Source organism: Vombatus ursinus, unplaced genomic scaffold (genome assembly GCF_900497805.2).
Source record: "Vombatus ursinus unplaced genomic scaffold, bare-nosed wombat genome assembly UNPS02012622.1, whole genome shotgun sequence".
In the NCBI taxonomy this organism is placed as follows: domain Eukaryota; kingdom Metazoa; phylum Chordata; class Mammalia; order Diprotodontia; family Vombatidae; genus Vombatus; species Vombatus ursinus.
The window spans coordinates 409,943-423,040 of NW_020952400.1; the positions used below are offsets into that span (position 1 = coordinate 409,943).

Here is a 13,098-nt window from a genome sequence, read left to right on the forward strand (position 1 = left end):
TCTCTAAAATTACCAGTAATCTTCGGATTGATAAATTCAATGGCCATTTCTTGATCCTCATTCTTCTTGGCTTCTCTGCAGGCTTTGCCACTGTCAGTCACCCCTTTTTCTTGATACTTTCCCCTCTAAGTTTTATTGACACTACTCTCTCCTGTTCCTCCTTCTACCATGTGCAAAATGAAGCTCACTCTCCTTCCCCCAACCCTCCCATCTGCCTACATTCCTAACCGTATCTGAAGCATCCCTCCAATAGTCCAGGCTCAGAGATGAAGTGTCATGCACTCCTCATCGACTCTCACACATTCACCCTCCTGACTCCCATGTTCAATCAGCTGCACGGTCCCATAGTTCCGCCTGTGTGACATCTCTCCCAACACTGTCATCTTCCTCGTTTGGGTCCCAATCACTTCACACCTGAGTATTTCAGAGACTCCCCCCAGTCCAGTCAGCCCTCCACCTAGACGTCCACTTCATCTTCCTAACACTCGCACGTGACCATGTCCCCATGTACTCCACAATGTCTTCTGGCTCCCCAGCAGAAGGATCCAATATGGAATCCTCCCTAGGGGGGCTCCAGCACTTCATCCCCTCCCCCTCTCCCACTCTTCCAGTCCTTTTTCACCCCATTCCCCCCCCCACCCCACATATGCTATAATCTAGTGAGATGAGCTTCCTTTCTGTTCTGTGAACAGTGCCCTCCACCTCCTGGCTCCTGGGGTTTGTCTCAATATCACTTTTGCCTAGAAGGCTCGCCCTGGCTTCCCTGAAGCCCCAGCTAGGGCCCACCCTCCACAATAAACCTTTTCCAGTCCTCCTTCACTTTAGGGCCTTCCCTCTCTTAACCAGCTCCAATTTATCCTGTCCATACTGGCTTTCTGCATAGTTGTTGGGGTGTTGTCTACCCCAACAGACTGAGCTCCATGAGAGCCAGGGATGTCCCTTGTGTCTCTTTTTTTTTGTTTTTGTTTTTTGTATGAGGCAAATGGGGTTAAGTGACTTGCCCAGGGTCACACAGCTAGTGAGTGTTATGTGTCTGAGGCCAGATTTGAATTCAGGTCCTCCTGACTCCAGGGCTGGCGCTCTATCCACTGCGCCACCTTGCTTCCCCTTCCTTGTATCTCTTTATGGCCCCAGTGCTTAGCAGTGGGCCTGACATGCAGGAGGCACTTAATAAATGTTTGTTTCCTTGAAGAAGGTCTAAGAAAGTGCATATATTGGAGAGTCTAACCTCTTTTGGCGCTTTCGGGAGATTCCATGCGCCCAAATTCCAAATAACAACTTGTTCTAAGATGATAGATTTATCCCTGGAAGGGAGCTGAAAGGCCATGGCATCTAACCCCCTCATTTTATAGGTAGGGAAACTGAGGCTTCATGTTTCAGTGACTGGCCCAGGAAGCCATTGCGAAAAAAAATCTGAAATAGAATTCCAAGCCAGGTCTTCCTGCCCCCAAATCTAGCACTAGCTTCACTATAGCACATAGCAGCCTCTTGTAATCACAGGTCCCGCATATTTGCTTTCACCTCACTCACCTGGACAGCGGCTCCTCAGGTCTTCTTGCTCCAGCATCCATGGTGCTTCCCTTTGCTCAAAATAAGAGACCACATCTTCTCTGGGAACTGGAAGCCCTGGGCATGGGAGTCAGTTAGGGATGAGCATGCAGAGAAATTTGTAATTTAGTTCACTTTAGGGAAAAGAGTATAGATACAGAGCTGCTCCGCTTTGAGAATCACTCCATTCTGGTCACATACTGACCCATCAGAGTTTGTGATGCAAATAACCCAAAATAGGATGTGTTTACAGCCTGTTCTGAGAAACAGCCAAACCCTCTGCCCCCCATCCTGTTATGCTCCGCTGTTCTGGCAGAAACTCTTCACACCCAAACTGGGTAAAAGGGTAATTGTGCCCCAGCTCCAGGGACCTTGATGAATCACCCTTTGCCCTGTCCTGCTGTACTGGCTCCTTACTTCCTGAGACCTATAGAAACCTTGTGTACTGTTCATTCAGGAAGTGTTTGCCCCTTTGGGTGAGGGGGGCGGAAAAATCATGGAACCTGTTTGGAGTCAGAGAATTTGATCTTGTGCACCTTCTTCATAGAAGGATGGACTCACTGCATAGTTTCTATTGTCTAGAAATCAGAGGCAGTTGACGGTGCAGTGGAGAGAGCCCTGGGCCTGGAGTCAGGATTGCCTGAGGTTGAATGTGGCTTCAGTCAGTTAGTAGTGTGCCTCTGGACAAGCCACTTAACCTTAGTTTCCCAAGTGTAAAATGGGTATAATAATGTCACCCAACTTCGAAGGTTATTGTGAAGATAAAGTGACATAATATTGTGAGGAAAGCACTTTTCCCAGCACATGGCAAATAGCAGGTGAATATAAATGCCTATTCCCTTCCCTTCCTTTGCCACCATCTGTGCTGGAATTTTGGGGCAACATGAAGGAAGATGAAGGACACATCTGTACACAGGCCACAAGACAGAGCTATGAGCTACTGATGTCTGCTTGTTAAATAGAAGACTCTTCCAAATACTAGGCCCATCCCAAAGTGGAAGGGATTGCAAGGAAAAGCTGCCTGAGCAGTTCTCAGAGATTTGGCAGACAAAATTCACGTCCAGCTAGAGGCTAGACCAAATAACCCCCGAGATTAGTTGCACGTCTGAGATTCTTCCACACCGATTGGATCTCTGACCTGAAGCTAGCTAGAATTGGTAAGAGACAACATCAGGTGCAGCAGAGGAAACCCTCAGGCTCCTTGCACAGAATGCAAAGACTTTTTATAGGAGAACCAGGCAGCATGTCTCTTGGCCAGAGGTGACCAACACTTTTCTCTCTCTAATAATTGATAGAGGCTCCAAACCCCGCACACTGGGGAATGAAGACGTCCCCTTTGCTTGCAGACTCAGAGTTACCAGGGGAAGTGTCCTTACCCAGGGAGAGCAGGTGCCGGGCATTCTCTAGCATGACCCCCTTGTACAACTCCTTCTGAGGATGGTCCAAGAGGCCCCACTCCTCCTGGGTGAAGTCCACAGCCACATCCTTGAATGTCACTGTCTCCTAAATCAACAAAAGTCATAGGCCATAGAGCTGAAAGACACTGCAGAGGAAAACAGTCCAATCCTCATTGATTCATAGGAGGAAACTTGAAGCCCAGAGAAGAGATGAGCTCAAAGGTCATACCCTTTCTGAGTGTCAGACTCAACTGTTGAAACCTTAGTCAGTAAGAGCCCAATGGAATTTTGAGAAAAGCATTTTATGTGGTCATCAGTTAGAAGAAAGCTTATTATGGAATGGGGCTCCCTGTGGAATCAGGGAGAAAGTTTGTGTTCTATCTAGAGGAGAAAGAGAGAGGGTGATGTGAAATTTCTTCCTTATCAGAACTGATGTAAGGGTTATATTCTAAAGTAAAGTCTGTGAGAAGGCTGGGGGTGGTCTGGGATTAAAAGTGCCGGAATCACAGTCACACCCCCCAACCTCTCATTAGAACAGTCCATCTCTCAGTAGAATATTCATTCTCATGGCTTGTTAAGCAATCCAGGTTGACTGCCTCCTGTTGGGAACACCCACGCTTCCCAGGGTATATAAGAGAGGCCTCCAGGAGGGGTAGGCATATTTCTTTGCACCATATGGAACTTTTACAAAAATTAACCATGTACCAGGGCACAGAGACACTTAGTGCAAACAAATGTAGTAAGGCAGAAATAATCCATATGTCCTTTCATTGCATGATGAAATAAGAATGGAAATTGGTTCAGTGATCACAAACAAAGGATACAAACCCAACTGAAGATTTAACAATGATGTCTTAAAGAATGACTGAGTCAAAGAACAAATCACAGAAATGGTGAAGAACATTGGGAAAGAAAATGAAAATGGTGAAATAACAAAGTGTGGAGGCTGGAATTTAACAAAGGACAAGCAGAGACAATTATCTTAGCGAGATAGCCTTTGTGAGGTTGGTGTGCACCTGGTAAGAAAGGGGCCTTAATGGCTCGCCTCCATTGTGTGCCAAAAGATCAGGAATAAGAAAGAGGTGGCTGGGGGTTTTATCCCTGGCTCTGTCCTCCTTCTGATTGGCCTGACAGCACATCACAGGGGACTCCCCTAGCAATTGAGGACATTTTAATGAGGAGGTGGGCCAAGAGTTCCCAGCTTCTCCCCATTACTGAGAGGTGCATGTAAAGGACAGCTCCTGTGGATACAGGGTCCCTATAGCTTTACTACAGCTTGTGATGAATAATTCAGAAAAGACATTCTGACCTGCCTCAGTATGCCTGCAATTCTACTCTGACTCTTTTTTCATGTTAATCTTATTCCTAGCTAGATGTAGAAGGACCCTTTATGGTATTTGCTCCCAGGAAGGGCTGACCACCCCTCCAGGAACTGGATATTCATAAACAGGAATACTCTCAAGGATAGTTTTGAGAGCAGCTCCTTCCCCACCGATCCCATGTTTATTTTGGCAAACTGCCTACTTTGTTAGAAGGAAGTGCCAGAAGCAGGTAGCCCCGCCTTCACCTTCCAGTCTTCCCAAGGTGCAGGCGTGAAGCCTGGGATTTTCCTGTTGGGACTGTGGAGGTGGAAAACCAGCCCATGTGATCCAGGTGTAGATGGTTCTCCTGACTGTGATCACTGATTGTGACAAGATTCAATGCTGATTGAGACTTAAGTTTGTTTACTGTTACCTGTTGGGACTTATTAACTCTATCCTATTTTACTATCTTAACAATAAATGCCTTTACTATATACTTATATATAAATGGAACTTGAGACTTACCCTAACCCTAAACCAATCCAAATCAAAACTAATTTAAGCTGCAGTAAATAAGGCTGCTTGGCAATACATAGCTGGGGCTGGGGGCTGGGGTGGTGGGAAATGGATTTCAAATATGGCTGACCTGCCCCTCTGTGGCACTTAAGAAATGCTATGTGAGCTGGTTTCTCTAACAATCTTTGGCTAGAAAAACATAAGGAATCTCAATCAGGTTTTCACTGGCTCAGTCTCTCTTTTCTAGACCAGGTCATCCCAAATCTTCATGAGGTTAGTAGCAAGGACAAGGTAACAAGTCCTTGGGAAAAGATCTGGCTTCAGCTGGCTTTTCTTTACAGAGTCTCTGTCCTTACTTTGGTTTATGGGATGGTGCATGTCCAGGTAGATGTCCTGAGGCCTGTGAGTAAATTAAATTCCTCAGCTAAAATGTGCTGGGAAGGGTTTCTGTTTAAGCTAACATAAGAAATGGCCTTTTGAACAGAGAAGGGAATATTACAAATTAATATAAATAAAATGATACAGCATTAAATTAATTTTCCTCAATACCCTAATTTCTGGGTTTCAGCTAAAGCAGTCGACAAAGGGAAAATATATCCTTATAATCATACCTTAAGAATACAGAAGAGATTAATAAATTGAATATGCACCTTAAAAATTAGAAAATCAACAAACAAACCTAAAATAAGCACAAAAGAGAAGACATTTAAAAAATAGAGAAATAAATTAGAATAAAGAAAATCACAGAAATGACAAATAAAACTAAAAGCTGGTTCTTAGAAAAGATTAATAAAGTTGATAAAACCTTTAGCTCCTCTGATTAAAAGAGGGCAGAAAATCAAATCAATAAAATAGAAATAGGAAAGGTAAAATCACAGTAAACACGGAAGAAATGAAAAGGATAATCAGAACATACTGTGTACAGTTTTATGCAAAAAACACAAAAGAACCAGAGGAACACCTCCAAAAAGGTGACATACTCAAACTATCAGAAGCCAGGAAAATTTTATCAAATTTGTAAAGAGCAGTTAGTGCCCATACTTTCACTCACACACACACACACACACACACACACACACACACACACACACCACTCACACATGTGCACACATGCATACACACCACATGCACTCACACATACACACACACACACACACACACACACCACATCTGTGGAACTGAAGATCGCTGGTATCTGTCCCTTACTCACGGTGTATGTCAACCTTTGAGTGGATATGTACCTCCTGGCTGGATCCTGTACTGCCTTTTTCAGGCTGTCACCAGAGGGACCCTGACAATTCTTGCAACATGGGATCACATGAGGTAAAATTTATTGGGTGCCTGGCACACAGTAGGTGCACACAACCAGTCATCTTACACTTTACTCTCCTCCTCCTCTCTCACCAGGGGCATTGGCTCAGCCTCCTGGCTTCTTTCAAGACTCTGCTGATGTCTCACCTTCTGAAAACTTACTTTCCTGGTCCCCAAAATGTTTAGATCTTCCCTCTCAGAGTACTTCCCTTCTCTACTGTAGAGAGTTTGTTTGATCACAGCTGCTAACATGTCATCTCCCACATTAGACTGGGAGCTCCTTGATGGCGGGCCCTGGTTTTTCCTTCCTTTGTATCCAGGGAAGTTTTGAACACTGCCTGGTGCAGAGAAGGGCCTTTCTAAATGTTTATTGCCTGGACCTAAGAACAGGTAAAGGAGAGGATTTCAGGAAGACCTGGGAAGGCTTGTGTGAGCTGAGGCAGGAGGACATGAGCAGCACCAGCAGCCCTGCAAAGGACAAGGGGGGGGGGGGGGGCGCCCTTCAGGCCTCTGCTCCAATCCTGTCCAGACAAGACTCAGCGTGAAGGGGTGAAGGGTTTCCTGGACCTTGACCTGGTACAACGGAGAGCTTGGCCACAAGAACCAGAGAGGAGTGGTATGTGTATGGTAAAGCATGGGCACTAACTGCTCTTTACAAATTTGATAGAATTTTCCTGGCTTCTGATAGTTTGAGTATGTCACCTTTTTGGAGGTGTTCCTCTGGTTCTTTTGTGTTTTTTGCATAAAACTGTACATAGTATGTTGTGATTATCCTTTTCATTTCTTCTGTGTTTGTTGTGATTTTTACCTTTCCTATTTTCTATTTTATTGATTTGATTTTCTGCCCTCTTTTAATCAGAAGAGCTAAAGGTTTTATCAACTTTATTAGTCTTTTCAAAGAACCAGGCTCAAAGACAACAAAGACGTGATCCCTGCGGAAGAGCCTAAGGAGTGAAGTGGACGTCCTGGTCAGCAGGGTAATGAGGGAACCTTAAAAACAAACCAGGGAGGCAGTGATTGAGGGAAGGGGGTTAGTTCTCCAGATGCCAGGGTGCCAACGAATCAGTTTAAAACAGACAGAGAGCAGAGCAGGGTGGTTACTTCTGTATTCATTTCATGCCTATTTTTATAAAGAAATGATCCACAGGGAAGGCATTGCCAGCTTCATGAACGTTCCTATAGAAATGGCCTGGATGGCTGAGGTTGGTCAAGTCTGTGGACGGACTGCACTCACCTGAAATGGGGGTCTGTGGCTCCCAGAGGCCATTCTCTCTGGCTCTGGGTTCCGTCCTTGGGGTGGGCCTTGGTCCTCTGCAGACTGAGCTGGGGAGGGAGAAGAACCCCAGAGGGGGAAATGTCCTTCCCTTCTCTTCCTAGGCAGGAGGCTGGCCTACAGGGATTTACAGAGGGTGAGGTCCTACAGGGGTTACAAAGGCCCTGGTCCTGCCCTCAGAGCAGAGGGAGGGTCAGAATTGGAAATGAAGGTGGTCTGAACAGGAAGACTACTTCCCTCCCTTTCTTCTCCCTCCTTCATTCCCCAACCTCCCACAGAGAACCAAAAGGCAGAAAGGATTTGGGATCTCAGATGGGATGAGACCAGTCAGAGCCTCAATGGCTCCTGAACCAGAGCTCTCCCTCCAACTGGTCCTCTGCCCTCCCTGCATCCCCTCTCCCCAACCAACATACACATTATCTAGATAACAGACTGACTGCTTGATCTAGAGGGGAGGGAAACCAGGGAAGGCAGAGGATGGGGAGGGCTCTGGGATGGAGCCACCAGGGAATGACCAGGGGTAGCTAGAGATTGGGAGAGAAAATTCAGTCTGGGATTGAGCCCCCTGGTAGGGGACCTGAGAGCTCTGAAAGAAGTGGGGGCAGGGAAGCAGGAGGCCTGGGGAAAGAGAGCAGGGGGAGGGGCTGGGAGGCAGCACATTCTAACACAGTACATGGCAGGGAGGTCAGGGTCCTGAGAGTGACAGAAGGGCTCCAGGTGGACACTGAGCCTGGGAAAGCAAGGAGACTGTGTCCTGAGGTCTAACTGGGGGCCAGGGAGGACTCCTGGGACCCCCTGGTAAAGCTTAGGCTCAGAATCCCTAAAGGTGAAGTGGAGACAGGGAGCTGCGTGCCTGGGATTTGAGAGGGAAGCCGCCTGAGAGCTGTGGATCCAGATGAAGGGCCAGGAAAAAGCTTGGTTCCTGCATCCAACATGGGGTCCTCAGGGCAGGTGGAACTCCTGGATCCTTGCGGGGTCCTGAGTCTGAAGACAGGAGCTCAGGGCAGGGAGACAGGACTCCAGGGTCCTGATAGGAAGGCTGAAAGCAGGACTTCTGGGTCCTTATGGGCAAAGTCTGAAGTCTGGGAAAGTGTGACCCAATGGGAAATCTGCGGAGGGGGACGCTGGACATTTGGGAAGTGTTGGAAGTCTGGAAATGAGTTAGGGCCGGGCAGCTTGTCCACTGGCCAGGGCAGGGAGGCAGGCATGCTGCTGGAGGGCCTGGAGGACACTCACCATGAGGTCAGATGAGGAAGATGGGACCCAATGACACTGGCAGGGAGGAGAAGGCAGGACCTGTGTGGGGCCCTGGCTCTAACCTACCTGCGACCTGCACCCACAGCGCTGGCTTCCCGAAGGTAAAGGGATCTCAGCCCCAGGGAAGACGGCACAGCAGTCTCAGAGGCAAGGCTTCCTGCTTCCCGCCAGTGCACTCTGGGAGGGGCCCCACACTGCCCAGCCCCCAAGGACCTGTCCTCCAATGAGGATGAGCCCTGTCCTCCAATCACACCCAGGGCCACCTTGCTGTCACAGGGAATGCCTTTGCTGCTGGAATGATCTTCCCTAGACTCCTCCCAGGTCCCAAACTCCAGCCCAGGCTGTATTCCACCTGGGCACCACCCACCAGGCCAGCGATCTCTGACAGCTGCTCCTCCCCCATCTCTCCACCCTCTCCTTCCCTCCCTCCCCCTGCTCTGGGACTCAGAGCCTCCCCATTCTGAGCAGAAAGGCTGCCAAGATAGAACGTAGGCACCAGACGCTCTGAAAGCAGAGGGGCTGTACTTGGAGATGCTGGCAGCAAATGGCCCTTGGGAAAACTGGGATTCTGTAGACCCTTTGAAACTGTAAATGGAGATTCAGATTGGACTGAGTTTCTCCTAATCTAAATTAAATTAGACTGTGGACTCATTGAAAGTCCGATGTGTCCTTCCATAGGAATGATTGGAATGTTTGACCCTCTACAGGTGGATCAGACCTTAAAGCAAAGTACACTTAAAAATTAGCATTACGGGGGCAGCTAGATGGGGCAGTGGATAGAGCGCCAGCCCTGAATTCAGGAAGACTTGAGTTCAAATTTGACCTCAGATGCTTGACACTTACTAGCTTATTAGCTTCACCCTATTGCCTAAGCCCCCCCCCCAAAAAATAACAGTAAGGTGATATGTTTAGGAACTGTAAGAATCAGAACTAAAGAATAAGAATTTTAATTGGATCAAAATTATTCTATTCTTTTCTAAATATTATCAGTCTAGAGTGTCAAAATTGATAGATGGATAAAGTGATTTTTCCCCATGAGATAATTCAGAAATGCATTCAAATGCGTTGATATCATTTAACTAGCAATTTTATTTCATGTTTAAAATCTGTAACATTGTTTATGTAATTTTATTATGTTTCTAGTTTTTCTCATTGGGGTTTTGGGGAAAACATTGTGTAAGAAATGCTGTTAATTTGGAAAACTAAAATAATGCAATTGCATCCTTAGAAGAATTAACTCCTCAGAGGCAGAGACAAGGTGGCTTAGAAAAAGCTGGGCGTTCCTTGAGCTCTCCCCAGTTTCCCTCAAAACAACTCTAAATCAAGCCTCAACACAAATTCTGGAGTGACAGAACCCACAAAAGGATGGGGTGAAACAATTTTCCAGCCCAAGAAAACTAATGGAGACTGCACAGAAGGTCTGTCTCACTTGGGTAAAAAGGGAGGATGGCACAGCACAGATCATGTCTGAGCAAGCCAGCAGGAGGTGCCTAGCCCCAGCACAAATCAGCAAAGGAGGCCCAGTGGCCCAACTCAGCAGCACAGCTGACCAGCTGTGAGGCCTCCACCGCCGCGGAAGCCTGGGTGCAACAGGTGAGAGTAGGCCAGGCCACCCCAGCACAACAGGTGAGCTGCTAGCCCCAGAACCCCAGCAAGCCCCTGGCCCCCAGTGCAAGATGCTTGGGACAGTGCCCCCTTGTGCCCCAGGAACAGCACTCAGCTTGAAAAGCCATGAAATAGGCTAGGAAATGAGCAAAAAAAAAAAACCAAAAAAATCCCTGACCATAGAAAGCTACTATGGTGACAGGAAAGATCAAAACACAAACTCAGAAGGGGACAACAGTGTCAAAATGCCTTTATGCCCCCTCAAAGGGGAATATGAATTGTGCTCAAGCCCAAAAAGTCCTCCTAGAAGAGCTCAAAAAGGATTTTAAAACCCAAGTAAGAGAGGTAGAAGAAAAATTGGGAAAAGAAATGAGAGTTATGCAAGAGAATCGTGAAAAAAGAGTCAACAGCTTGGAAAAGGAAACATAAAAATCCACTGAAGAAAACAACTCCTTAAAAAGCAGAATTGTCCAAATGGAAAAGAAGTTACAAAAGTTTACTGAAGAAAATAATTCCTTAAAAATCAGAGTTGGGCAAGTGGAAGCTAATGACTCTTATGCATCTGAGAAGGGAATTATAATTTTCATATTAGTTGATATGACATGTGTAATAAGTATACTAATAATTTAGTTTCCTTAAGTGCTGCCTCTCTGACTCTGGGGTCAGCTCACAGTGCAGCCTAAACTGATTAATCAAAACTCTGACAACGCTCACCGTCACTGGACCTTAAGTGAAGCAAATCAATAATCGTCGAATCTGTTCCCATCACAGAACTCTGGTTCTGTCCTCTAGGGGAGGTGGTCACAACCCACAAAGACTTGACTCCAGAATTGTGTTGTGGGACTTGGGGGTTTCTTGTGGGAAACCACTAAATGACTGTAATCAGTCTTCCCTCCTCTTTCCCCATGTGTGATTTTAGGCATATAACCTGTGCTTTTATTTCAGCTATGAGAACATCGCTCACTCGGAAGTTGATTAGTTAAACCACTTGATTACTGGCACTCCTGTCTCTGGGCCTGCTTTGTGGATTCCCAGGTTAGTGATTGGCTTGGTAAAAATCCTGTTAACAAGCCCCTCAAAACACAGGAAGTGGCCTAGCCATACTGGATCTCAAGCTGTATTACAAAGCGGTAATCAATTCTTCCGTAGATCTGACACCTAAACGATTCCTTGCTCTCCTAATTTGCTTATGGCATCACACTTTAGTCTAAATCATGGACCGATTTTGGCCTTATCTTGGGCAACTTGGGACAACTCCAGGAGAAATGCCAGGAGCAGAACAGAGGTCTTTCCACAACGTGTGTAGATCTGACAAGGCTTTTGATACTGTTGGTTGTGAGGGCTTGTGGAAAATTATGTCAAAACTTGGTTTCCTGGAGAAGTTCATCAGTATTGTACACCATTTCCATGACAGCACGCTTGCCTGGGTTCTGGATAACGGACAAGGCTCCCTCACTTTCCCAGGCACCAATGGAGTGAAACAAGGCTGTGTGCTTGCTCCCATGCTTTTAGCATGATGTTTTCAGCCATGTTGTCAAATGCTTTCAACGAGGATGACCATGACATCAAGGCCAGCTACCCCACTGGTGGTAAACTCTTCAACCTGAAAGGCTACAAGCCAAGACCAAAGCATAGGGAGTGTTGGTGCATGCTTTTCTGTTTGCGGATGATTGTGCACTCAATGCAGCCTCTGAAGCTGAGATGTAACAAAGCATGGATTGGTTCTCTGCTGCTTGTGCTAATTTTGGCCCGACAGTTAATACCAAGAAAACACAGGTGCTCCATCAGCCACCACCAGACTGTCCATACTTGAAACCATCATTTACAGCAAATGGAGAAGTTTGGAATGCTGTGGATAAGTTCACTTACCTTGGCAGTGTACTTTCTAGGGATGTACACATTGATAATGAGGTTGACGCACACATTGCCAGAGCTAGCTCAGTGTTTGTGAAGCTCCAAAAGGAGAGAAGAGGTATTAGGCTGACTACCAAACTGAAGGTCTGCAGAGCCGTTGTGCTGACCTCCTTGTTGTGTGCCTGTGAAACCCGGGCAGTCTACCAGCGCCATGCCAGGAAACTGAATTGCTTCCATCTGAATTGTCTTGGGAAGATAGGTAGCAGACACCGAGGTCCTTTCTAGGGCTGAACTGCTAAGCATTCAAACTGCTTCAGAGAGTGCAACTGCGATGGTCTGGCCACATTGTTCAAATGCAAAACATATGCCTACCAAAAAAAGACTGTTTTATGGAGAACTCACACAGGGCGAGTGCTCACATGGTGGTCAGAAGAAGCGATACAAGGACACTGTCAAGGTCTCTCTTAAAAACTTTGGAATTGATTGTGTGACATGGGAGACACTGGCACAGGACCGCCCAGCATGGCGTGCCCAAGTCAGAGAAGGTGCTGTGCTCTGTGAGCAAAGCAGAATTGAAGTAGCTCAAAAGAAACATGGGATGCACAAATTTAGAGCATCTACCCAAATGTTCACATGGACTATTTGTGCCTGACCTGTGGTAGAGCATTCTGAGCTCATATTGGTCTGATCAGCCAGTCAGACACACTGTAACTGGACTCTGGCATAGTGATGTCATTTTGGTCCTCTTCAAAAACAAAGGACAACACACACAATTTCTGCCGTATTGTTCTCCAGTTTTCCCAGCAGTTTTTGCCAAATAATGAGTTCTTATCCCAGAAGTTGGGGTCTTTGGGTTTTCCAAACACCAGGTTACTATCATTTACTACTATGTCTTGTGTAACTAATCTATTCCATCAATCCACCACTCTGTTTCATAGCCAGTACCAGATAGTATTAATGATTACCCCTTTATAATATAATTTGAGATCTTGTACTGCTAGGCCACCTTCCTTTGTATTTTTTTTTTCATTAATTC

General features: G+C 46.3%; 2 protein-coding genes across 4 annotated transcripts in view; one reads left to right on the forward strand and one right to left on the reverse strand.

The window, feature by feature from the left end:
* The window catches only part of LOC114040056 (zinc finger protein 558-like), a 26,888-nt gene extending 19,429 nt beyond the window's left edge, over positions 1-7,459 (reverse strand). Inside the window, exons 1-3 of the mRNA XM_027858038.1 lie at positions 7,308-7,459; positions 2,925-3,051; positions 1,531-1,626 (exon numbers count right to left, since the gene is read on the reverse strand). Coding sequence (XP_027713839.1) covers positions 1,531-1,626; positions 2,925-3,051; positions 7,308-7,340 — 256 coding nt within the window. The 5' untranslated portion in view covers positions 7,341-7,459. The remainder of the gene's footprint in view (positions 1-1,530; positions 1,627-2,924; positions 3,052-7,307) is intronic.
* The window catches only part of PFN4 (profilin family member 4), a 39,721-nt gene that overhangs the window by 13,866 nt on the left and 12,757 nt on the right, over positions 1-13,098 (forward strand). The window lies entirely within an intron of this gene.